The sequence below is a fragment of the Denticeps clupeoides genome, chromosome 19 (assembly GCF_900700375.1).
Source record: "Denticeps clupeoides chromosome 19, fDenClu1.1, whole genome shotgun sequence".
NCBI classification, from domain to species: Eukaryota; Metazoa; Chordata; class Actinopteri; order Clupeiformes; family Denticipitidae; genus Denticeps; species Denticeps clupeoides.
The window spans coordinates 3,420,077-3,447,262 of record NC_041725.1 but is presented as its reverse complement, the minus strand read 5'-3'; the positions used below and the strand labels follow the sequence as shown (position 1 = coordinate 3,447,262).

At 41.1% G+C, this 27,186-nt stretch overlaps 1 protein-coding gene across 1 annotated transcript; it reads left to right on the top strand.

Moving 5' to 3' along the window:
* On the top strand, positions 1-25,222 carry gipr (gastric inhibitory polypeptide receptor). The gene is made up of 14 exons (XM_028962224.1): positions 1-119; positions 14,043-14,213; positions 14,383-14,479; positions 14,711-14,818; positions 14,929-15,050; positions 16,356-16,462; positions 16,945-17,098; positions 17,212-17,371; positions 19,364-19,424; positions 19,502-19,571; positions 20,132-20,220; positions 20,824-20,962; positions 22,019-22,060; positions 23,506-25,222. The coding sequence occupies exons 2-14, from the start codon at positions 14,151-14,153 to the stop codon at positions 23,812-23,814; spliced, it is 1,521 nt and encodes a 506-aa protein (XP_028818057.1). The 5' UTR covers positions 1-119; positions 14,043-14,150; the 3' UTR covers positions 23,815-25,222.
* The last annotated feature ends 1,964 nt before the right edge of the window (positions 25,223-27,186 follow it).

Genomic DNA, 27,186 nt, shown 5'->3' with positions numbered 1-27,186 from the left:
AAAAAAGCAGCGGCCACCCGGCGTCGCGCCACCGCGTCTGACCGGCGACACTTTTACCCCTCCTTTTGTCCGACTTTCTCGTTGAGCGACTCGTTTTGGATGGAAAGTTCGCGGCTCCGGTAAGAGCGTCTTACGGTTCGCTTTGGGGGGGAAAGACTCGCAGCTCCGCGGTAGTTTTGAAGAGTTTGTCCCGTGTCGACAGTAACCGGTTCAAAAGCGACCTTGGCTGGTTAATGAATTAAAGCTGAAGCGAGCAGTGGTTCGTTCATTACTGGTCAAAACGATTTTTATTATTAATATCATCCAGTAAAGTATTCAAATCTGCTCTGTTCTTCTTGTTAGGGTGCTGAAGGGATTCTAAGGACGAGTTGAGTGAAAGTGCGCGTTTTACGTATTAAAATCCACGAGGTCCGGTGAGATTAGAGGGTAAAGCGTCTGTAATCCAGCCAGGAATGCATCTGTGGGCAGAGTTGGTGAATCTGTGGGCAGAATTGGTGAATGAAGATTAATCTGTGGGCAGAGTTGGTGAATGAAGGTGAATCTGTGGGCAGAATTGGTGAATGAAGATGAATCTGTGGGCAGAGTTGGTGAATCTGTGGGCAGAGTTGGTGAATCTGTGGGCAGAGTTGGTGAATCTGTGGGCAGAGTTGGTGAATCTGTGGGCAGAGTTGGTGAATCTGTGGGCAGAGTTGGTGAATGAAGATGAATATGTGGGCAGAGTTGGTGAATCTGTGGGCAGAGTTGGTGAATGAAGATGAATCTGTGGGCAGAGTTGGTGAATAAAGGTGAATCTGTGGGCAGAGTTGGTGAATCTGTAGGCAAAGTTGGTGAACATGTGGGCAGAGTTGGTTAATGAAGATGAATCTGTGGGCAGAGTTGGTGAACATGTGGGCAGAGCTGGTTAATGAAGATGAATCTGTGGGCAGAGTTGGTGAATCTGTGGGCAGAGTTGGGGAATCTGTAGGCAAAGTTGGTGAACATGTGGGCAGAGTTGGTTAATGAAGATGAATCTGTGGGCAGAGTTGGTGAACATGTGGGCAGAGCTGGTTAATGAAGATGAATCTGTGGGCAGAGTTGGTGAATCTGTGGGCAGAGTTGGTTAATGAAGATGAATCTGTGGGCAGAGTTGGTGAACATGTGGGCAGAGTTGGTTAATGAAGATGAATCTGTGGGCAGAGTTGGAGAATCTGTGGGCAGAGTTGGTGAATGAAGGTGAATCTGTGGGCAGAGTTGGTGAATGAAGGTGAATCTGTGGGCAGAGTTGGTGAATGAAGGTGAATCTGTGGGCAGAGTTACATTTACATTTACATTTACAGCATTTATCAGACGCCCTTATCCAGAGCGACTTACAATCAGTAGTTACAGGGACAGTCTCCCTGGAGCAATTTAGGGTTAAGTGTCTTGCTCAGGGACACAATGGTAGTAAGTGGGATTCGAACCCGGGTCTTCTGGTTCATAGGCGAGTGTGTTACCCACTAGGCTACTACCACTACCAGAGTTGGTGAACATGTGGGCAGAGTTGGTTAATGAAGATGAATCTGTGGGCAGAGTTGGTGAATATGTGGGCAGAGTTGGGGAATCAATATGAATCTGTGGGCAGAGTTGGTGAATCTGTGGGCAGAGTTGGTGAATGAAGGTGAATCTGTGGGCAGAGTTGGTGAATGAAGGTGAATCTGTGGGCAGAGTTGGTGAATGAAGGTGAATCTGTGGGCAGAGTTGGTGAATATGTGGGCAGAGTTGGGGAATCAAGATGAATCTGGGCAGAGTTGGTGAATCTGTGGGCAGAGTTGGTGAATGAAGATGAATCTGTGGGCAGAGTTGGTGAATATGTGGGCAGAGTTGGGGAATCAAGATGAATCTGGGCAGAGTTGGTGAATCTGTGGGCAGAGTTGGTGAATGAAGATGAATCTGTGGGCAGAGTTGGTGAATGAAGATGAATGGCCTCCAGGGGTGAACTTGTACCCTGCATGCACGTTTTAGTGTCTGAGGGCCACATCAACCTGAAGTTGTCATCTGTCATCTTTAATGACAGGTGACCGGATGTAGTGGCCTGTAGTGGCCTCCCACACTCCCACACTGTCTTGGGCATTTGGCAAGGTAGTGGGTGGTAGTAGCCTAGTGGGTAACACACTCGCCTATGAACCAGAAGACCCAGGTTCAAATCCCACTTACTACCATTGTGTCCCTGAGCAAGTTGCTCCAGGGGGACTGTCCCTGTAACTACTGATTGTAAGTCGCTCTGGATAAGGGCGTCTGATAAATGCCGTAAATGTAAATGTAAATGCATGAGATGAGGACAAGACTTGACGATGAAGAAAGACGCATTCATACAATGTCACGAAACAGGGGTTTGTCAACAGCATGCATTAAATTCTATTTATTTAGATGAACAGGACAGGGGAGACATCTGGTAACAGGTGAACATGTAACAATGACCCAACCGTGAACAGACACGAAAAGGGCAGCTTTATACACTCATACACAGGTGAACACGATTAGGAAACATTACACAGGACCAACATGGATCCCGGACCAGAGCAACCCCTTCTGGACCGGATCATGACACACAGAAAGCCTGTTAAGTCAATAAGTGGGTTATTGAATTAGATGAATTCATTTAACAACAATCAATATCACTTTAACAGGATTTTGAATGATTAAATTGCATCTTGATGATTATCCGACTGATTAGAATTATTAAGAGCTTGTGGTCTGGAGAAATAAATGAAAAGGGGGGAAGGAACGCAGTCTGCCACAACAGCTAATCAGCTCTCACACATTGAGGCATCTGACAAAATGAGAAAAAGCTAATTATTGCTCTATATTTTTCTTTATAAAATTTTGCATTTATCTGTGGTTATTTCAGGTTTTAGGCTTTTTTCCAGGTTAGTCCAGGAAAAAAACATCAGTAAAATAGAAAAAATAGATGGTGCTACTTTTTTTGCTCCTAGTTGTCAACAGAATGCATTAAATTTGATTTACTGAGGCTCTGAGGAAGGAAGTGGTGATGTAAAGTGAAAGGAAGTGAATTACATCATCCTTGAATGGCAGCCACGTTCCTAGAGGCTTCATAAATGATAATGCGATTTCTTTGATGTGCTGTTTGGCCCTGCTCAGTCTCTAATTCTAATGTTGCCTGCAGCCACAAACATGGACATTTATTATGATTTCTTTCTCTCAGCTGATCTGAAAAAATATTGTTTCAAAAAAGGTCAGAGGCTCCAATCCCTGAAGAGCCTGAAGGAAGCAGGACTCCCAAACAACTTGGAAACAACTCATTCTGTGCCCAGGCATGGTAGTCTGGATTGCACCTCGGGCAAGAGGAAGGGTCCCAGCAGGTCCCTGGAAGGTATTTACAGAACCTGGTGCAGCTTTTCAAAGCTTAGCACAAGAGCCAGCCATCCCAGGACCTCTGCTTCTGGAAAGTGTTGTCACTTGGCCTGGAAGCATTCACAACTCTCTCACTTGCCACAAGCGCTTAATCGCTTGTTGAAATTGTGGTTTATAGCTCACAGGCTTGGTTTATTTTTTTACTTTTTCACTCCAGGGAGAAGAAGAAAAGAAGGTGGTTTGGGTCTCAAAAGGTGATGTGGCTGCGCCGGGTTCTGTAAATTGGTTCTAGCGTTGGATGTGTTAGTGTTGCTCCAGGGGTGCTAGTGATGCACTGAGCTGTTTCGGTGATATGCTGGAGAGCCTTCCTGTTCTCTGTGGTGCGCCCAGACTAGCACTTTTTAACGCAGTATGTGATTGTTCACTTTGTGGTACTGCTTTTGGAAGTGACTCAGTAATTTTACTGACATAACACAAAAACTTCCAGAGCAATGCCCTCGTTCAGTCCTTCTGTTGAATGTCCATTCCTGAAGACTGTAGACTTTTGAGGTTCACATTGTCTTGTACCTATAAATTATCTGAAATTATTGAAGAAATGTGTCATTTCCCCTGATTAGTGCTTGATGATTGCTGTCCCCAACAGATGGATCACTGCACAACTTGCCGATTAATGGCGGTAATATTTAATGGCCAAAGAAGAGGTGCTGGTAATCAGCTTTTCAGTAATCCAATCAAGAGTACATTTAGGTTGTGCAGAAGCCAGATTAATTCTACAGGACACTATAAGTGCTTTTTTATACTGCTTTCTTACATGCCGTCATACGTGTTTTAAACACATTTATTGCATGCATATGAAATTATAATGAAAACTACAAGACACTACAATGTCTTCAATGCTCTAAAACACATGCTGGGTAACACACTCGCCTATGAACCAGAAGACCCGGGTTCAAATCCCACTTTCTACCATTGTGTCCCTGAGCAAGACACTTAACCCTGAGTTAGGTTACGTTTTATGAACATGAGAAAAAGGAAAAGCGCCTTGTGCTTTGCTGCTGTGAAGACAAGTCATTAACTTTATACAGTTCTTTCACAGTCACTGCTTTTATGTACAAACCCACTGAACACAACAAAGCCATTCATGATGTGAGCAAGATTCTTTCAGTTGCTATGCAGTAAGTGATTGGTTAATCTCAGTAATAGTGATCCCAAGCCTGGTGAGTGCGAGTTGCATAAAGCTGTGAATATCCTCTCAGTGTAAGGAATGCCAAGACCGCCTTCATTTCTGTTGAAAATCAGCAAATGTCTTGTATGTGCACTAAGAGTGTTGCATAGTTTCATTAAAACCCATATTGCGATGTGGACAAAAGAAACTATTTCTTGGAACGATTGATAATAGTCATAGGTCTATTCAGTGTGTTTAAATGTTCCATGTCCCAGCAATATTAAATGTTGTTTTTTTTGTTCAAAGTGCCAAGGGGACAAAGTACCTCCAGTGTGGCAGCAAAATACAGAGAAACTGAGTACTCAGTTCAAAAACTTTTAGGAAGTAGTAAAACTAAAACTTTTTTTTGCTTTTCATCTTCTCAACAGTGACTTTGAAATTGTTCAGGAAGGGCCGATCTCGAAGTATAACACACAAATAATACTTTTCCAATTTCATTTGATTGGTGAAAAACTCTATAATCCATATTACCTAAATATGTATTTCTCGAAGAGGAATGTTTTAATCTGATGCTGGTAGCTACAGGAAGCCAGTGGAGGGAACGTAGCAATGGAGGGGTGTGGGAGAATTTGGGAAGGTTGAAAACAGGTCATGCTGCACCATCAGCCAGAAAATAGTAGTCCAGTTTGGAAATGTTCTGATGGTGTAGAGAAGGAATCGACATGAGCAAGAGTCCTTGGCAATGTGGCATAGTTGTCCCTGGACAACTGTCCATAGTCCCCAACTGTCCCAGTGGTTGCATGTAGTGACTGAATGAGAGATTGGACAATTGTCCAGGGAGATTTTAAGATCCTGTTGTGTAGAGGTGTGAACCTTTGATTTGGTCTCATGATTCGATTATGATTGGTAGGTTGTAGCCTAGTGGGTAACACGCTTGCCTATGAACCAGAAGACCCAGGTTCAAATCCCTCTTACTACCAATGTGTCCCTGAGCAAGATACTTAACCCTGAGTTGCTCCAGGGGGGGACTGTCCCTGTAACTACTGATTGTAAGTCACTCTGGATAAGGGAGTCTGATAAATGCTGTAAATGTAAATTATGATTATCAGTACACCGATTATCAATGCATCACAATGCATCCCATCAATTTTTCAACATTACTTCACATTATTATTTCAAATACGTCTCACATTATTATTTCCAATATGTCTCACAGACGTTTGAACCAGGCATTTTTGTCCGGTGTCCGGTGAGCATGGACTGAACCTTGACCATTTTTCTGAACATCTGATGATGAAAAAGAGAAAAAGACTTGGGTGTCAACGTCTGTGGTGGAAACAGATATCAGTTTGAATCTGGAGCTGCCAAGGTGCCACTGAGCAGGTCCCCACACGCTGCTCCCCGGGCGCCTGTCATGGCTGCCCACTGTTCACCAAGGGTGATGGTTAAATACAGTGGACACATTTTGTTGTGTGCACCATGTGCTGTGCTGCAGTGTTTCACAATGACAATCACTTCACTTTCACTTAATAGTGGTAGGATAATCCATGCAACGATATGATCTCACCAAGAGATTTGGTGTAATGGGAGACCAGGAGATGGCTGAGTCCTGAGGAACACCAGTCATGTGCTTTAAGAACTGGGTGTTGTTCTCTCTCAACTAATGAATGATCTCAAAGAATAATAGGAAACTCTTTTTCTCTATACACATCATGCCATTGTTGAATGAAAATACAGAAATTCTGCGAGAACATGGAGGACGCGGTCACGTGACTTACACGTTCACACAAATCAGGGATTTATTACTAACCAAAAACAGAGCACGCATCATCACATAAGACAGGACATGCAGTGCAATGACCCCGACGGCGACATGGTACAAACAGGCCGGTTTTATACAGGTGCACACGATTGGGAATCAGGGCAGGTTCACCATAAACTCCGGTCCAGACGCGGATCCAAAATACCCTACAAAGTCAGTTCATGACAGTAAATCATGTTTGACATGGGGTTTATGCTTGCAACTTAGATAAACAGTATTCTTGTTTTCACCGGTTTGTACTGCTTTGTACAGTATGTCAGTTGACCTCGCTGTAATCTTTGCAAATATGTGCAAAAAATTTGTGCCAGTGCTTTGCTTCTTTGAAGTCAATATTTTGAACATGAATGACGATGGGAATGGAAAGTTTATTTGGATTGCTATCTCCGTTTAGGCAGCATGTGAGTAAAGGCGTTTTTGAACACATAAATTAGTTAAATGTAATCTGAGGGTTAATAATGACTAATGACCCGCAAAAACAAAGAAATACCTCGCAATAGAAAGGAAGTAGCCTGACTCTTTTTATTTCATGTTATCTAGGTCATCATTTCAAATATTAAAATGGCTCATTGTTTATTTCTTTATTTTTGTTACTGTGGGAGCTACTAAACCCTTATTTGTATGAAAATGCAAGTTATCTCGTGTTTTCTTATGCTGAGTGAAATTTTTTTTGTGAACTCAGCAGCAGTTCACATGCAACCTCCCAACAGGAGCTTAATTACCTTGGGCCAGCAGTTTTACACCGTGACGGTCCTTTAAGCACTCTGTCTCAGGTGTTATTTACTCATGCACACAAGAGCTCCGTTTAAGGGGCAACAAGGGTATTTAGCTTTTTTGATCAAGGATAGTGATAGATAATGGATGCTTAATTTAATCAAAAAGAAGTCTGTTTTACAGTATGACATTAAGCCTTCCTCACAGATGCACATTACATTGAAGTATGTAGATACATTATACTAATAACAGAGACACACTAGCATGACAAAATGTATTTTCTTAGGTGAATGAAATGGGAAACACGTTTAAAATCTTCCCAGATTGTTCTGAATTAGTTTGTGTTCTGCGAAAACCAATCATAAAACGAGACATTGCTCAGCACATTACATATTACTTTATTAGTTTGACAAGATTTCTAATGCAAGTAATTGGTCTCTGTAAATGCAGGAATTATGTATTGTAATGTTTCAGAGTAGACATTTATTTATTATCTTTTTTCACTGTATTTGAGAGATGTTGGTCAGGAAGATCTGTTGGGCGATTCTCTGTAAAATGAAAACTAAATGCTACAAGAATTTTCTAATATTTGCATTTTTACTTATCCTAATATTTAAGATGGGATAATGTGGAACATTTAATTTCCATGTATTTAACATTTGAAACACGGTTACCTCTTGCGAAGTAAAATTATTACTAATTTCAATTATATTCAAAGCAAATTATTATCATAACCCAGACATTCTAAGTTCAGTTTATATATGTTATATTGAAAAGTGCATCAGGCTTAATTAAAATGTTCATACAATGCACCACAGTTTTGCTATCGTGTTAAACTAAAGAGCTCTCGTGAATTTTTAGACATTGTTGTCTCGTGCATCACACCGTCTTGGTCACTTTAGTAGCATATATTGGTATTGCATAAACATTAATTTATTGATGTTTTGGACAGTTTTGACACCTATAATACTTTGAAATATTTGGTGCAGTAGTTTTGTCTGAATGTTTATAGAGTTCACAGAAAAGTTCAAAAGTTCAGTTTTCTGTGTCCCGTGCATCACATGGCAAGTTTTCAAACTGCTTGTATGGCTTTTGTCATAACTTTATATTGAATTACCCAGTAGTAAAGCACGACAAGTACCACACACGTCACACTTGTTCATAGATCTGACCACTAGGGGAGTTTAGGGGATAAATTAACTTGTGTTATCAAAATGTCCCTTGCATCATGTAGAGAATCGTCCATTTATTGTTCATTTTAAGACATGAGATGACTGGTGTTGCGTTAGCCAACAATGTTTTAGTGTTTTAAAGCTTAAACTGTAAATTAATCAACTCATGATGTTTTGTGCAAAACATAGATATTATTATTTCAGATATATTAAATGGATGTCGTTTATTTTAAAGACATCAAGGCACTGAACTGAACTGTGAAAATTCAACCTTATTCCTGGTCTGACCATGATCTGACCTCATAAAACTAATTTACAGACTTGGCTAATATCCTTTGGCCAAATAGTGTTTCTCTTCTGCTCCTCTCCCTGATGATTCCTACTAATATCAGCCACGGCTCATAATGACATTGTGTGTGCAATAGGACCATTTAATACACAGTGTTCCAGTTATTTATTACTATTTGAAAGGTATTCTTTCATCCTGATGCTCTGTCACTTTGAAAGTAAATAGAGGCAACATAATTAGAGATATTAAATGAACTAGTGGCAAACAATGAACTGCAAATTATGTGTAGCATGTTTGCTTGATGGATTATAAAATGTATCCTGTTCTCTGGCCTTTGACAGGCAGCTTTAGAGAACATGCCATTTGCAACACTCATGCATCATTTTTAATCCCACGCAGTCTAATATTTCTCCCAGAGGCACTTACTGATCATTTATATTCAATGAACACCACTTTCTGTCTCAATCTTTCTGACTAGGCTAAAGGCAGGCTTCTGTGTTCATCCTACACATTTATTTATCTCTAACAAATGTGTATATATTTATATTTCTTTTAAAAGGGACTGGACTGAGGCTGGGGGCGTGAAGCTTTCATGTTCTTGCGCTTGAATGTCCCAGTTGGGGGTGAAGTTGACTGCCTAGGCAGGCAACACAGCTAGACTGTGATGGTTCCACAGTGGCAAAGGCTCTTTTACTGGGGACCAAGTGCTTGGGAAATAGCTGGGAAGCGAGAGGCTGCTGGAGGATTTGCCACGCTTCATTCCCTCTCATTAATAACTGAGGATTAGGGCTGAAACTGTTACTGCCCAGTCTGACCCAGTGTCACAAATGACCTTAAACAAAGGAAGGTGGTTCATTAACAAAATTACGTGGCTGGGTAAGGACTTCAGAGTCGGGTTAAAAGAATTTGATGTTATCTTAGAGAAGTATATTCCCCTCTGCTGAAGTAACTGTGATGATTACAGGACTTTTTCAGGACTGAAAAAGTTCAAGTTCAAATTTTCTTCACATACAAGGTCATACACGGTATGATATGCAGTGAAATGCTTTTAGCGACTGCTACAGACCAGAGTATTGCAAATATTGCAAGTAAACAATGAACCAATATGCAAATATTGCAAACATAACCAAATATTACACTTTTATGTCTTTAACCTAAAAACATAAAATATGTGTAACAGGTAGGGTGAATGTGTGCAAATAGGTGGAGTCAAAGTATAAAGTGACAAAGTATAACAAGGTAAATGTGCAAGGATAAAAAGAGTAAAAAATTAAATTAAAAGTTTGTGCAAGGATTTCTAGGGGAATTGAGTCCAGAAGTGATTGAGAGTGAAAGTGAAAGTGCTGGAGTGTATTAAGAGTTCTATTGAAGTGTCTTGGAGATCTTGTGCATGGAACAGGAAAGCTGGCAGGTCAGAAAGACTGCGGGAAGAACCAGATTTAGGCATGGGGTTTCTCTCCAGTCTGGTTAAAGTGTAACACATGACGAGACCTGCAAGTTTCACTTATGCCCGTGTGCGTTCATTCACGCAGAATTGCATCCGTTTATCCAGCCTTCCATCTGGCAAGCATCTTAAATGCATTGGAATGTCTAATTAATGTGAAGTAATTAATTAATAGTATATTAATAGACAGAAATCGTTTCTACATGACACTTCAGGAAGCAATAATAAGACAATATGGACAATGCCATACCATATTGACCATAGGGAAGTGGTGGACTAGCAGGTAAGGAAACGGACCATAATCCGAAGGTTTCCGGTTGGAATCCCAAACCGCCAAGGTGCCACTGACCAAAACAGTCCCCAAAAATTGCTCCACGGGCGCCTGTCATGGCTGCCCACTGCTCACCAAGGGTGATGGCTAAATACAGAAGACACATTTCGTTGTGTCACCCTGTGCTGTGCTTGCTGTGCATCACAATGACAATCACTTCACTTTCACCACTTTCAGGTGTCTGATGGCCAGTGGGATGAAGCTGTTGCAGAGTGTGGCAGTGAGGGCCCGAATGTTTCGTACCTTTTTCCGGATGGTAAGAGGGTGAAGAGTGCCTGTGAGGGGTGTGTAGAGTCCTTCACAATGCTGGTGGCTTTCTGGATGCAGCGTGTTAGGTAATTGTTCGTTATGGAGGGAAGAGAGACTCCAATGATCTTCTCAGCTGTCCTCACTATCCGCTGTAGGGTCTTGCGGTCTGATGTGGTGTCATTCCCAAACCAGACAGTGATGCAGCTGGTAAGAATGCTATCAATGGTCCCTCTATAGAAGATGGTGAGGATCGTTGGTGGGAGCTGGGCTTTCCTCAGCCTCCACAGGAAGTAGAGACACTGCTGGGCTTTCTTGGCTGTTGAGCTGGTGTTGAGAGTCCAGGAGAGATTCTCTTCTAGATTAACACAGAGGAGCTTTGTGTTCTTGACAATCTCCACACAAGATCCGTTGATGTTCAGTGGAGAGTGGTCCCTCTCTTGTCTTCTGAAATCAAAAATCATCTGCTTTGTTTTGTCCACGTTCAGAAACAGATTGTTGACACCAGTTTGTCTGTCGTAGCACCTCCTGTCTGTACGCTGACTCATCGTTCTTGCTGATGAGACCCGCCATGGTCGTGTCATCGGCAAACTTGATGTGGTTGGAGCTGTGCATCCTTGCACAGTCGTGGGACAGCAGGGTAAACAGCATTGGACTGAGCACACAGTCCTGAGGAGCTCCAGATGCTTTTCCTGATCCGGACAGACTGAGGTCCAAGATCCAGTTGCAGATGGAGGTGTTCAGGCCCTGCAGGCTCAGCTTCCCAACCAGATGCTGAGGAATGATGGTGTTGAATGCTGAACTGAAGTCTATGAATAGCATTCGTGCTTATGTGCGTGGGTATTTTACCAATGCAAGAACACTGCATGAACAAAAAGAGATTTGCAACTGAACCTGGACATGTGCTGACCCAGCATGTCTCCTTTTCATTTGAAATGTAGTGAATCAGAAAGTAAACTTAATTGACTGTATAAGGTATAGCTTTCCTGTGGCGAGCAGATGAATAAAACATGTGAACTACTATTTTGGATGCAGTAATTCAGTGTTTTGATGCTGTTAACAATCATGTATGATTCAAACAGACATTTTCTGACTCTTATGTCGTGTCCTTATTTTAAACCTTGTGGAAGTTAAATGACTTTGGTCCATTCATTAGGGCTGATATTGATTTTGCAGACATTCATCACCAGTGGCTGAGGGTCCATAGTGAAAATGGTGCATTCAGTGTTTTCAGAGGGAAGCATCTTCTGTTTTGTAGTTTGTCAAGTGTAACCTCTGTTCTAACCACAGAAGGAAGGATGTTTGAAGGCTATAATTCACATTATAATCGATCAAGTGTCTGCAGTGCAATAGGTTTGAAATGATGCTAGTTTGTGTACCGCATATTGATGAGTGCTTTTTGCCTTTCCTGACATACCTCTCCTCTTAATTACTGCCAAGGACACAAGTGGAGCAATAAACTAAAAGGTAGTATAATTCCCTCATGCAGAAGAAGAAGAGTGAACAAACATGTCATGTAGGGCATTACCTCATTCTGCCGTGCTCCTGAAGTATGCACCTCTTCTCTTTTTTTTACCTGTCTATGTCTGAAAAGATTTGCGACAGGACGTTGCCTCCGTTCATTCTCTAATTTGCAGTGATCTACAGTTCATGGCAACCATTTGCTCTCTGCTGGTGCCACAGTGAATTGCTCAACAATTAGATGTTTGCCGATTGAGTGGAATCCGCTGAAGATGTGCCTAAAGAAAAATGATGAGAAATTAAGCATTCAGAAGCATTTGCCTTTTCTTTAGGGGTATATCAATATTTCTTTGTACAAATTTAGTGGTACCATTGAGTGTTTTCTTTAGCGAGGTCAGCAGAGATGAGAATCATCTGGGTACTATGAATTACTGCTTGGCATTTCAGGCGAAGAGTGAAGAGTGAAATCTTGTGAAATCACTTTTTCAGTGAACTGTAGATTATCGTAATATGAACAGTATCACAATATATCATGAAATGTTTGTACCATGACCTGCGTATCATGATACGTATCTTATAGTGGGATCCTTGCCAATACACACTCCTAGTTTTTCATTCGCAGATGTTTTCAGCTCATGACTAATAATGTGACCTTGATTTTATCTTATTTATTCCAGACCATTCTGCATAATGTTGTAGGTTGTGTAACATGGGAGATTCCAGGTCCAAGACTTTTCATGTGTTAATGAAGATCCCCCCTCCATTTCAAGTGAAGTGTAGTGAAAGTGAAGTAATTGTGATACACAGCAGCACACAGTGCACACAGTGAAATTTGTCCTCTGCATTTACCCATCACCCTGAGTGAGCAGTGGGCAGCCATGACAGGCTCCCGGGCAGCAGTGTGTGGGGACGGTGCTTTTTTTTTTTTTTTTTTTTTTTTGCTTAGGGCACCTTGGCTGATCGGGATTCGAACTCGAAACCTTGTCATTTTGGGGCCACTTCCTTAACCGCTAGGCCACCACTGCCCCCTTTTATCTCCATGCTGTGGCCTTCACCTCATGAACAAGGACTGTCACCATTTGGTCAAAAAACAACAACTGGCCTGAGATTCCAAGAAGGGAAGTCTTGTTGGGGGTGGATGACCACTGTATTCATGTATCAGGGGTTCTGTTTGTACAAGGCAGAGACATCAAAGGACATCTGTATGGTCTGTGGTAACCTATTTGATTGTCACATGTTCAGTGTAATGGAGGTGTTGAGATTCGGGAGCTCTGTCCCCCTCAGCTGCAGGTGGTTCTTCTCCCCCAGCTTCTGGACTCTTCCATTCTGCTTTCCCCCTGCTGCTCTGAGGAGACTCCCTCTCTTTCTTTCTCTAATTAGTTTTTATTTTGTTAATAAATTAGAAACTGTTCTTCCCTGTAACTTCTATTCCAGGTAACGGAATAAGTAACAGTAACAGATAAATTCAAATACATTACTAATTAATGGAGTCAGATTAACAAGGTCAACACAATCTCTGATGTCCATCCTTCGCTGCAGAGTTGGATTCATTTTTTTGGGCAGTCACATGATGTATGTATTATTATCATTATCCTTCCACTCTTGAAGTCTAAGTTGCAAAGGTTCTGGCATAGTTTACATGTTAAAGGTCCCATGACATGAATTTGCTTTTGTTTGGAGCAGATAGGAAGTTTTGTCAGCATTTTTCCAGAAAAAATTAATCCACCGGTTCTTCAGAGTCTTGAGTGACAGAACTAAAAATATTTGTGATCATTTTTACATCCAATCACCGAACAACTGTTAAATGTTAAACAATCTCACATAGTTGGTGCCTGAATATACAACTGTAGAAAATGTGAGTCTTTTCTGCAACACTCATCAACAGAACAATTGTATTGTATAGTTGCAATTGCACGCTCTGTCCTGGCTATAATTGCATTGTAATGTATAGATAAAACATATTTTGGTGTTTTTAATGAAGCTTTCATGGACTGAGAGAATGTTCTGGAAAATGATATGTATTTTGTCTGAAGCAGTGTACAGTTTTTGTGAGTTCTTTCTATTCCTGCAGAAAGCTGCTGCTGCCGTGGGACACTAAGGCATGGCCTGCGACTGGCTTGGATGGGCAATGACCCCGCCCTGAGATGATAAGGCCTCTGCCTTGGTCCCTGTGGGAGTGATGAAGATTGTCACCAAGATCCTGCTCCTCCTCATTTTCCTGTCTGTGCTGTACAGCAGTGGGGTGGGTTTGCAATATTAGGTGTTTTATTACTCTGATGTGGACTGGCTTGTCCAAACAAGAACAAAGTTGGCAAACTCTTTTTTTTTTTTTTTAGATACATGTTCCATTCCATAGGTTACCTGCTGTGTATTATTTGAAGTTAATGAAGCAGTTCCTCTGTGTCTTATAGTTAGTATATGGGAAGACTGTGAAGGACACCGTGCAAGAATGGAACAAATACAAAAACGAGTGTCTACAAAAAATCAACACCGACCCAACACCTTCAGGTATATTCAAAAGCATATATTACATACCTGAAATAACACACACGCATCCACCCAGCAGTGAAGAAAAAGGCCAGTAAGTACCGCTAGCACTCAGCGTGAGCTCTTCTGTAGAAAATAATCCACAATTTTTCAGCCTGATTCTGGGAACCCGTTGGGCTGGCATTAAAATAACTGTGTGAAGAACTTGTTGCTTATGTTTGTGGAATGAACTCTCTCACCCTGCCTCTGAAGGTCTGGTGTGCAGCCGGATGTTCGACATGTATGCCTGTTGGACAGATGGTATGCCCAACACCACAGTAAAAGTGCCATGTCCCTGGTATCTCCCTTGGTATGAACAAGGTACAGGATATGTTTGATACTGTTCTTCTCAGAATATTTGCTTTAATTATAACCATAACTCATAGTTATGGTCAAAACGTCCCCATATTCCTTATATCTCTCTTTCTTAGTGAAAAAAGGCTTTGTTTTTCGGGTGTGTGGCCCTGATGGACAGTGGGCCACAAGCAACAGCAGTCATAGCTGGCGTGACCATAACCAGTGTAATGCAGATGGCAGCCAGCAGAGGGCGGAGGTACAGCTCTGAATCATTCACAGTTTCTTAGCAATTTCATTCTAAAGATGCTCATACACTGCAACCACGGTTCAGAAAAAGCATTTCTTAATTGGACTAGAGTAGCCATTCATGTTTGAATTTGATTCAGTCTCAAGAATTGATTAAGGCCTTCATACAGCGATGACCTGTCTACTGTGTGAGAGAAAATTATGTTCATCTAACAAAATGCTTGACATTTAATGTGGTAATTCCCAGTAATAACAGTAATGTTTTAAATACTGGCAATTTTTTTTTTGGCCATATCGCAGCACCCTAGGTGTAACATTGAATGACAGCTCAATGTCCACCTTGGCAGCAACCAGTTTAGTGAAGCTAAAACAGACCACCGTTTCATCCCTGAACAAAAAACCCAAGCAATCCATCAGTGCACATTTTCGTGAAATTATTGTATTTGTAATAATTGTTATTAGAGTAATTGCATACTCAAAGCTGTTGAAAGCATCACATGGTTAATGGTTTTGCATCCAATCTCTTCTGTGAGCACCAGTCCCGTTATTTAAAAGACAAGTAAAAATCAGTCCCTCTTACACACAAATTGTCAAGAGTGGGAACAATGGGGCAATGACAATGGAGTTGATAATGAGATCTGGTTGAATCACTGCTTATTCACATTATCCACCCAATTTTCTGTCACTACTTTTTTATTTTCATTTCTGCCTCTAAATCTTTCTGAGGGGGAGCTCAGAAAGTGTGTGTTGTATGGCTGATGTGGTATAGTTGCTATTAGGATACGTTGGGTGCTTTTAATGTGGAAGAGATTCCTGTGAACTGTTTCAGTGACAGCAGTCGATAAAGGCTTGTCTATTCATTGTCAGAACCTACTCAGTACTTTTTTGTTGGTCTTAACAGTTGGTAGTAGCCTAGTGTGTAAGACACTTCCTATGAACCAGAAGACCACAAATTCACAGGTCCCTGAGCAAGACAATTAACCATGAGTGTCTCCAGGGGGACTGTCCCTGTCACTACTGATTGTAAGTCACTCTGAATAAGGGTGTCTGAATAATGAATGCTATAAATGTAAATGAAACGCCTTACAGCATAATATTCAGTCAGTTTTACAGTGGTTGAGTAATCATTCACTGACTCAGAACCTGTCCCAGAGGATGACTCTGTAGGCAAATAAACCATTTCTAACTCTTTTTACATAGAGTGCCAGCTGTGAAGGCCACTGAATGTCAGTGGCATTGAAGGTGGCATTCTAAATCATGTACCTCATGTACCACATTCATAATTAAGTACAAATGAGGTGTTGACTCCTCACAGGAGACCCAGATGATGATCCTGGCATATTTCAGGGTCATGTACACGGTGGGCTACTCATTGTCCCTCGCCAGCCTCGCTCTGGCCCTCATCATCCTCCTCATGTTCAGGTGAGCCCCTCCTGGTCCACCCTGCAGAACTGGGAAAAAAAAACAAATTCTAACATTATGGCCCATTTTGCATAATATATTGGGGATGATGTGAATGTTACTGCCACTTGAACCTTTTCCAGCCACTAATGTGGCTGGAAAGTGTTTGGCTTGAAGAAAGTGGGTGCTTCACCATACATTTTTGTCATTAAGTTGTCCAAAATGCAAATCTACCCTTTGAGTAGCAGCAATTATGAAAATTGATGAAAGCTAGCGTTAATGGGCCATAAGTGTGTGACATTTCAGATTTATCGGAATACAACAGTTTAAGGTATCACACATAAAAAATATATATAGTTAAACACAACTTTGATATGAATTGTGTCGAGCTCCTAAACTGAAATAGAATTTCTTTGGTTTTACTGTATTTTACTGTTTTGAAGTGTTACAAAGGAAAAACTAACAAGAATATAGATTAAACATTTTTCCATTTTTTATGACAGGAAGTTGAGATGCACACGAAACTACATCCACACCAACCTGTTTGCCTCGTTCATCCTGAGGGCCATATCCATCCTTACACGTGACGCGCTGCTCACCCGAGACACACCCGAGTTCAGGGACAACCGTGACGTGTCCAATGTCCTGAGTGATAAGGTTCGGTGAAGCACACCCAGATATGTCCAGAGTCCACACAGACACACTAAATACACACTCACACACACACAAAGGTTCCAAGGTGTGTGTAATCTCTCTGATTATGGTTGCAGGCTTTGTCGGGCTGCCGGGTGGCCCAAGTGCTGATGCAGTACTGTGTTGGGGCCAATTACTACTGGCTTCTGGTGGAGGGGCTCTACCTGCACAACCTCCTGGTGCTCATGGTCTTCTCCGAGAACAGCTACTTCTGCGCATACCTCATCATCGGCTGGGGTCAGTGCACAGAATGTGCGCAAATACCCAAGTGTTTGCATCTCTGTTTGTCATATATTTTATAAATGGGCACAAGCATTAAAAAGTTTGGGGCTATTTAGAAATTTCTTTGTATTTAAAAAAAAAAAACATAAAATGGGTTTGAATAGAAAATTCTTCCAGGGCAGTTAAAATAAAACGCAAGCAGATTAAATGAGATTTAATACAAAACAACAACGCACATATTGAGGCAGGTGAAGCAACCAAAGACTGGACGAGGACATGACATGGCATACACTTTATACACATGAACACCGACGCATATAATCAGGAAATCAGGGAGACAGTATTGACAATTTTTTATACTCCAGACCGAAACACTGAGCCGGAGCAGCTCCCAGAGTCTGTGACATTTTCAGCTACCAGAGTCATTTACAACATGAACACTATATTTTAAAACAAATTTCCTTCTATGTAAACCTTCTAAAATCGTAGAGTGGTGTGTCTACAATCAGCTATCACTTCATCTGTCACAGAACAACCTCCTGGATCCTAACGAGTCTGACTTCAGAACAGCTCATTCTACTGAGACGACCCTTCTGGCTGTTACCGAGCAGCTACATGTGGCCAGATTGGCAAAACTGTCATTGGTTCTTATTCTCCTTGACCTCTCTGCAGCATTTAACACAGTTAACCACAAGACTCTCTTGTCTATCCTTGGAATTTGGGTCTCAGCATGGCAGTGGTTTGCTTCCTGCCTTGATGAGCAATCTTACCAAGTGACTTGGAAAGGATCCACCTCTGCCTCCTGCAGACTCTCCACGGGTGTCCCTCAAGGCTCAGTAATAGGTCCTCTCCTTTTCTCCTTCTACACGAGATCATTTGGTGAGGTCATGTCCTCACATGGGTTATCCTACCGCTGCTATGCCGACATCTTCTCTTTTCCTCCCTCAGATCTACATGCTGCTTCCAAAATCTCTGCATGTCTAACTGACATCTCATCTTGGATGGCAGCCCATCACCTCAAACTCAATCCCACCAAAACTGAAATAATTCCAGCAGATTCTTCACCACATCAGGATCTTGCTATTTACCTAGACAACTCTCAGCTCTCTCCCTCTACAACTGACCGCAACCTTGGAGTATCAAAAGACAACCAACTCTCCTTCTCTACTCACATCAGCAATCTTTCCCGTTCATGTAGATTCCTTCTCTACAATATCAGACAAATCTGTCAACACAGGCCACTGGTTCAGTCCTTAGTAACCTCACGACTGGACTACTGTAACTCCCTTCTAGCTGGTCTACCTCTATGTTCCAGCCGACCTCTACAACTAATACAAAATGCAGCAGCATGACTGATCTTCAACCTTCCCAAATTCTTCCACACCGCCCCACTGCTACGTTCCCTCAACTGACTCCAAGTAGGTGCACGCATCAGATTCAAAATACTGATGCAAGCCTACAAATCCAAACCCCATCTCTGAAGGTACGGAGAAGACACTCATTTAGACTCTTCTCTGTCTTGGCCCCTCGGTGGTGGAATGAACTTCCCCTTGAGGTCAGAACAGCTCAGTCACTGAGTATTTTCAAACGGCAGCTCAAGACCTTCCTCTTTAGAGAATATTTATATGAACTTGTAACCTTCTTATTGTCTGACTTATGTATAAAATCTACAACAGAGTGAATAAAAAGATTGTATTCATAGTTGGTGTCCTAGTGAACCAGAATTGATAACTTAATTGATGGTAACATGGAAGCACATTGTAAGTCACTCTGGATAAGGGTGTCTGCCAAATGCCTTAAATGTAAATATAAATTTAAATGTTAAATATAAATGGTATGTGGCATGGAACATCTGTCCTTTGATGAATGGTTTCTAGATCAATTCTATTATTTAATTGTCAATGGTCAGTCACAATGTCTTAACTTCAATCAAAGTTGTGGTACATGAAATACATTAGTTATGTAGTGCAGTGGAATGGCTCTGTGATACTGTGCTTAATCTTGCAGGGACCCCTGTGCTGTTTGTAGTGCCATGGATTGTGATGCGTTACCTGAACGAAAACACACGGTGAGTGTCCTGCTGGTGCTTCTGGGCACACCATGTTTGCTAGTTTCCCCTAAAATTCTTTATCTCTTTTGATCCAGATGTTGGGAGATAAATGAAAATACGGCATACTGGTGGATCATTCGCACCCCAATCCTTCTGGCAATTCTGGTACGTGAACAGTCTTCATTAGAGCAGGTTAAAAGTACGATTGTTTGATTATGAAATGTGATTGTACGGTACAAATACAGTTTTTGTAATGCTATTTTCAAGCATATTTTGAGCAGGAGTGGGTGAAAAATTATTATAAGTAATATAATTATATATAAGTGTGTACAAATTCAGTCCAAGAACATTATACAACAGGGGAAAGTCGTGTTGACCTTGATGCCAACAGAAATCCAGTCATTTTGTGCATACAAAACTGAAGTCAGTGGTTCAACTACACTTGACTTGTGTGACCTATGATGCTAGAGGACAATTCCTGATAGCCACTCGAACATGCACATACACACACTTTCTCGAATGAGCATTCACATCCTGTGTTCAGACAGCATCCCTGGAAACTAGAATGGAGTCGTGACTCATGCTGCCGGCCATCATCACTAACTGTACATTCTTTATAAAGCCACACCTCCAGCTAAATAGAGAATTGCGTTGGTGGTTCTGCTTGAACATGGTTCGTGTGTGTATTTGACATATCCCTGTCTGTCTATTTCTCTCCTCTGCAGGTCAACTTTTTTATATTCATAAGGATAATCCTAATACTTATGTCCAAATTAAAAGCACACCAAATGAGGTACACTGATTACAAATTCAGGTAGGAAATTACATCACTGTCAAACACTCATATTATGCTTTCTCTCTGCACTGCTGAATTATGCCCCCCACACAGCATTACCCTAAATAGCAAATATTCCAGCTAGCCTTCTATAGTGTTGACACACAATAGCTAGTTTTCCCAATCCTTACAAATTCTTTGTTTCTTTCAGTGTATTTAGTATTGTGCAGACAGGGTGTCTTTAAGGGTATCATAAAAGACACTAGGGCCACTATTGATGGTATGATCTGCTCACTTACATCAGAGCACACAATATCTATATCTTCATGCCATGTTTCAGGAAAAACTAAATCTCATCAACATTTGAGGACATTTTTACTTACAGCTTTTAAGTAGATGCCCTTTATCCAGAGCAACTTACAAGCAGTAGTTACAGGGACAGTCCCCTGGAGACACTCAGGGGACTGTCCCTGTAACTACTGCTTTTAAGTTGCTCTGGATAAGGGGCATCTACTTAAAAGCTGTCTTGCTCATGGACACAATGGTAGCAAGTGGTGACCTGTTACACACTATGTAAATGGCAGGCATTAATACAAATTGTTAGGTGTGTGTATAAGACACAGTCATTTATATCTTCTTCAGACTGGCAAAATCCACTCTAACTTTGATCCCTCTACTGGGAATCCACGAAGTGGTGTTTGCTGTGATGAGCGAAGACCAGACTGAGGGAATTCTGCGAAATGTGAACCTCTTCTTTGAGCTCTTCTTCAACTCTTTCCAGGTATAAAGAAAAGCCAGTGAGCACTGGGCAGCCATTAAAGGTAGTTTGCTAAGTGGGGAGAATGTCAACACAGCAGTATATCATGATATTGTATCTATACAGTGACGTCAAATCTAAATATTTTTGTATACAAATTTAGTCCAAAACTGAGTTACATTTACATTTTACATTTACAGCATTTATCAGACGCCCATATCCAGAGCGACTTACAATCATTAGTTACAGGGACAGTCTCCCTGGAGCAACTTAGGGTTAAGTGTCTTGCTCAGGGACACAATGGTAGTAAGCGGGATTCGAACCAGGGTCTTCTGGTTCATAGGCGAGTGTGTTACCCACTAGGCTACTACCACCCTAGTTATTTTGACTAAATTATTAATGTAACATGATCCACAGAGATTGTACACAGCATCTTGTAGTTCAGCTCTATTGTTTCATTTTCAGTGAACTGTTGAATATCACAATATGTATAGTTATATTGTGACCCATGTATCGTGATTCTAATTGTATTGTGAGATCCTTGCCTATACCACCCCTACAGAGAACCCAGAGGAATCCTGCGCCAAAATGGGGAGATCTTGTAAGGTCCGAGTCAAGATTTGATCTCACAACCTTGGAGTTGCTAACCCTATATCTGCTTATTAAATCAGTTATTTTTTATACTTTTAGTAATTAGAGCATGATAATAGGACTTCACAATTTAAAGGATCTGCTACTGGCAGACACTTCAGCATGCCTTCAGAGGTCCAGTGGAGTCCATGCCTCAATGGGACAGGGCAGTTTTTGTGACATAATGTTATTGCTGGGCAGTGAATATAAAAGTCCTGCATGTTCAGGATTACACAGTTAATAAAACTTGAATACCAAAAGAAAGTAACAATTTAATTTAACGGAACTGGGAATAACTAATTCATGCTCTTCAACTGGGAGTGATATAAGTGCGAATGAACTGAAAGAACATTTGTGCATGGTGCTGGGGGCAGATAAATTAAGCAGATCCTTTTAAAGGTGCCTGCATGGCATTATATATGAGCGTAATATCTGTTTCTGTCATCACAGGGATTTCTTGTGGCCATCTTGTACTGCTTTGTCAATAAGGAGGTAAGTAAACAGTGTAAAGAACAATGAAGCATTAGTGAACAGGACAGCGTTCTGTAGGATGTGTTGGTGCGGCGTTCTGTTTCAGCCACAGTTTTGTAAATAATTACAAGGATTTACTCTCTCAGTTAAATACTATTTGAGTATTAGAGATATTAGGGGAAGGGAAAACAAAGCATCATGGGCAGGGCAATATGCAATTAAAGTGAAGTGATTGTGAAACACTGCAGCACAGCACACGGTGACGCAACAAAATGTGTCCTCTGCTTTCAACCATCACCCTTATTGAGCAGTGGGCAGCCATGACAGGTGCCCCGGGGAGCAGTGTGTGGGGCGGTGCTTTTTTTTGCTCAGTGGCACCTTGGCGGAATGGGACTCAAACCGGAACTTTCAGATTACGGGTCTGCTTCCGCTAGGGGCCACTAGGCCACCACAGGCCACTATCAGTCTGATCTTTTTTTAATCTCATGTTTGCTTGTTCTTTTTTTCTTCTTCTTTTGTATCGCTTTAAGACATGTTTGATATAGCGACACCACACTAACATCTTTTTTTTTCTTTGAGGATGACAGTGACTCCTTGCTGTTTTTTGGCAGTTGTCTTCCAATTGACTTAACATTGTGGCAGTTCATCAAATCAGCGTATATACCAGATGCTGGTGTAAAAAAAAATTATAATTTGACAGCACATTAATACAGAACTGTACAGGACTCCACTGGTTTACGCAAACCACTAATATTGCTATTAGACAGTATTTAGATGGGCCAGTTTGGAGTGCAGGATGTCTGGATTGTTGTGTTAAATGCATGCAGGGTCTGTTGTGGACGTCAGACTGTAAAGGATCAAGCTCTGAAATGTTTACATTATTACAAAAATCTGTGCAATATGTCTGTAATCACGAAGTCCATTTATCATTTCCTTCTTTGGAACAAAACCTAGTGACATGTTCTAAATGACTCAATACTTTTCATGCCACTCACACCAATTCATTTTTACTTACTTTTGTCTGTAGGAATTACATTACGTTTAAATGCCTGTTTCACATTTCCATGTGAAAAAAAATGAAACAATTATTTCTTAAGCCAATGCAAATTATTCAAACACTTTTGGACCCCTTCTTCCCCAGTCATTTGTATCTGCCTATCCTCCCGGGCACTTTAATTTGACGGCCATTTAATATTGACTTCAAACTCAGCTATTCACCATCAAATTAATCCAGTTACAATTGATGACTGACACACTGCTTAGTCACCCTGCATTTACTTTAGCAGCTCGACTAATCTTGTTACCGGATGGCATAATGATTTCTGAATAAACATTAATATAGAGTGCAGAAAAGAATTGCTGTCTTCAAGATCAAGTGAAATTGCATATATGATAAGAATATGAATATTTTATTTTTTGACAATTTCATACCAACCTAAAAGTTTTGATTTTAATTCCTTTGAAAGGTTCAGTCAGAGATCAAGAAGAAATGGCAGCGATGGAGGCTCGGCATCAGTGTACTGGAAGACCAGCGCAACACCGGCAGCAACACTCCACAGGGCGGCGGAAGCGGACAGCAGTGCCACTACCAACCACCTTGCCAACTGGACTGTCCCCAACCCCTCGCCCCACCCCAACCACCTCACCACCATCCTGGTGCTAAAAAGGGCAAGTCTTACTGCTACATATCTGGCCGCAAGCAGGCAGCGAACGGCCTGGAAGGCTTCCAGCTGGGCAATGGAGGAGCAGATGCTGTGGTAGAGAGCTACTGCTGAGAGGCGGCCATCCTGCTGCTGTCCTGAAAAAGGAAAAAAGAACTATTACAGATTTGGACATTTGCATTGTGGGATTTATGCTGTGATATGTGGAAATTTTGATGACTGTATAAAAATCAGTCAGGCTTTTATACAGGCAATCAGGTCAGTGAGAGTTTACTGTTATGCTTCATCATTCCAGTCCATTCACATGTCGATGGAGTTGTATTTGGATGTGTGTATGATTTGATATGTATATATTTGTATGTCTAAAGAGGGGATGTGGTGTGCTCTCTGTAACCACTTTTTCCTGAGTCGTCTGTAACAAATGCATTTGAGCATCGTCGTCCACTCCTGATCATCAGCTTTTCTTGAACATGGACAGACTTGGTGTGGGGGCGTGGTGAGCTACAAGATGGATTCTTTCTTCTGTCAGTTTTGTACTTTCTACCTCTGCCTTTTGGGAAAAACTCATTGTTTTCAGTGCCAATAATAGACCAGGGACCCGGTTTTCCCAGCCTTGCAGCAAGGGACCTGTTCATAGATTTTTAATTCAGAAATGATAAGACACCTAATAATGCATTTGGTGGGTTATTACACGCAGAAGGTTTGGATGACAATGTTCCGGAAACCCCTGTTCTGTGTTCAGTATGCAGTCACTGGTGAGTAATTCTCTCAGAAACTCACACAGCTCATTTAAACACTGTGCCAGTCCAAATGCTCCTGTGGGGTTTGGAATTCAGTGTTTTTCTTTTGAAGACATAAAATGACTGGAAAGCACCATTCTATATCATTACCTTCCCCAAATGTACTGAAATGGATTTGACTAGCAAAAGAAAAATGTACACAACTTGTGTGTGGTAGATCGAGGCTCAGTTATTCATGGGGATATTTGATTGGTTTGGATGCTTGATGGCACAGTGAAAGGCAAAAACATACATGCATACAGAGCGACATCATTTCCCCCCTACATATGGGCTGTTTAAAATGTGACTTTTTTTTTTTGTATTTTTCAGAATTTTGAGAAATGAAATGATGGTAAAAGCTTTTATCTAACACACTGTATAAATGCACGATTTATTTATCTGTTTTTAATGTAGTCGATTTAATTGACAAGGACCATAGAAAGGTTTAGGTCCGTCACAAAAGAAATGTTGTGAATGCTGATTTGTATGTGAGACCACGTTTACCATAATGCTTCGTTGTTAACAGGTTGCATTGCATGAACTGAACAAATGAAGACAAAATGTTTTCTATTAAAAAAACTGAACACAAGTGCCACCTAATGGAGTAAGGGGGGAATTTAACATTATACACAAGGCCCTCTAATATCACTAAATATAGATACTGATATCAGTTCTTATCATTATTCTTTTGCTACAGTGAAGAGTCCATGCATATTATGGTGGTTGTAGCCTAGTGGGTAACACACTCGCCTGTGAACCAGAAGACCCAGGTTCAAATCCCACTTACTACCATTGTGTCCCTGAGACACTTAACCCTAAATTGCTCCGGGGGGGACTGCCCCTGTAACTACTGACTGTAAGTCGCTCTGGATAAGGACGTCTGATAAATGCTGTAAATGTAAATATATTACCAGGACTGATTTCATGTAGCCTCGTGATTATTAATAAGATCACTGTGATTCACAATGCTGAAGATTTCTAGACAGCATTAGCCAGAGCCACAGATCACAGAAATACAAGATATCATGCAAATGCATTAAGTTTATGTTGCATTGACTTATTCATTAATGCAACCCTCTTACATATAATTGTAATTTTATTGAATGAAAAGGTTATAAAAAGAGTTTGCCATAATGTGTCATTGCCTTGGGTTGTACTTTGATGGGTATTAAACACATACATTTTGCGTGCTGTCTTACCATAATATCTAAACTGGTGTGCTCCAGAAATGAGAGGTTTTACATTTGATGTTCAGTGTGAAATTTTATTAGATCCGAAGTGCAGTTTTCACTATTCTGATTTTACTATACATTCATTTCAGTTTCATACATTTTAATACTTTCTCCTCTGAGAAATGCTACATGAGTAAAAGGATTAGTTTGTATTGCAGTAAACTAAGTCCTGTACAAAACAAAAGCCAGTCTTCAGGGAGACTATTGGAAGTTCAAGTTCAAGGTGAATTTTTCTACAACATCTTGATGCATTTACATTTACAGCATTTATCAGACTTACAATCAGTAGTTACAGGGACAGTCCCCCCCTGGAGACACTCAGGGTTAAGTGTCTTGCTCAGGGACACAATGGTAGTAAGTGGGGTTTGAACCTGGGTCTTCTGGTTTATAGGCAAGTGTCTTACCCACTAGGCTACTACCCCCGTTTTGCCTCATTGATTCCTGATAACTGTGTGTATCACCACAGTTCTCCTGGCCCACCAGATGGCGTCATAGCTTCATTTTGTCTTTTTAATAATCCTGTTGTGTCTCATTATCATTCTGATGTGTGAACATATCTGTGCTCCTTAGTTCAGACATGCCTGAATTTATCTTTATTGTTTTCCTGACACTGATTTACATTTACCAGACGCCCTTATCCAGAGCGACTTACAACCAGTAGTTACAGGGACAGTCCCCTCCCCGGAGACACTCAGGGTTAAGTGTCTTGTTCAGGCACATAATAGGCAGTAAGTGCGGTTTGAACCTGTGAATTATCACCCTTCTCACATGGAGATTAAGCCAACAGTAGTCTGCTGAAAGTGAAGTGATTGTCATTGTGAAACAAAATATGTCCTCTGTACTTAACCATGCATCACACTTGGTGACAGGCACCCGGGGAGCAGTGTGTGGGGACAGTGTTTTGTTCAGTGCCACCTCTGCGGTTTGGGGATTTCAACCTACAACCTTCTAATTAGCTGTCCGCTTCCTTACCCACCAGGCCACCACTGCTTAACTTCAAACCCTTCATAGCTTGAGGTTTTTTTATGTTAAAATAAAAGGTGCATGTTTTCAGTTTCCATGGCCATTCGAATGGATACCAGAAGCCTTTCTGTTTAAACAGGGTGGTATAATAAGTAAACGAGGGGCCTGAATACACTCATGTTTTGTAGAAATGATTGATAAAAATATGAAACTGCATGATCTTAGCCACAGCCTACTCAAAACAGAATCTCCTAAATACGTGTAGAAAAAAAAACCCATAAATCCTTTTGTCATAATTTTATTCAAATTCAGGTAGTTAGCGAGATACAAGTAACTCAGGCCATTTGGCAGAAAAACATCTGCTAATTAGCCAGATGCTAAGGTTATTGTCACCATTAGCCACCATGAGTCTGTGACACGACATAATAATGACATAATAAGATACAAAATAAGCATAAAAATGTGCTCTGCTTTGTATCGGTACATTTTTTCATCAGGTTATCCATCCTGAG

Bases quoted from the DNA above. Each gene is read 5' to 3' on its own strand.
- gipr (XM_028962224.1), top strand. From the start codon at position 14,151: ATGAAGATTGTCACCAAGATCCTGCTCCTCCTCATTTTCCTGTCTGTG. The intron at 14,480-14,710 runs GTATATTCAAAA...CTGCCTCTGAAG, and splicing joins CACCGACCCAACACCTTCAG to GTCTGGTGTGCAGCCGGATG. The intron at 15,051-16,355 runs GTACAGCTCTGA...GACTCCTCACAG, and splicing joins GCAGCCAGCAGAGGGCGGAG to GAGACCCAGATGATGATCCT.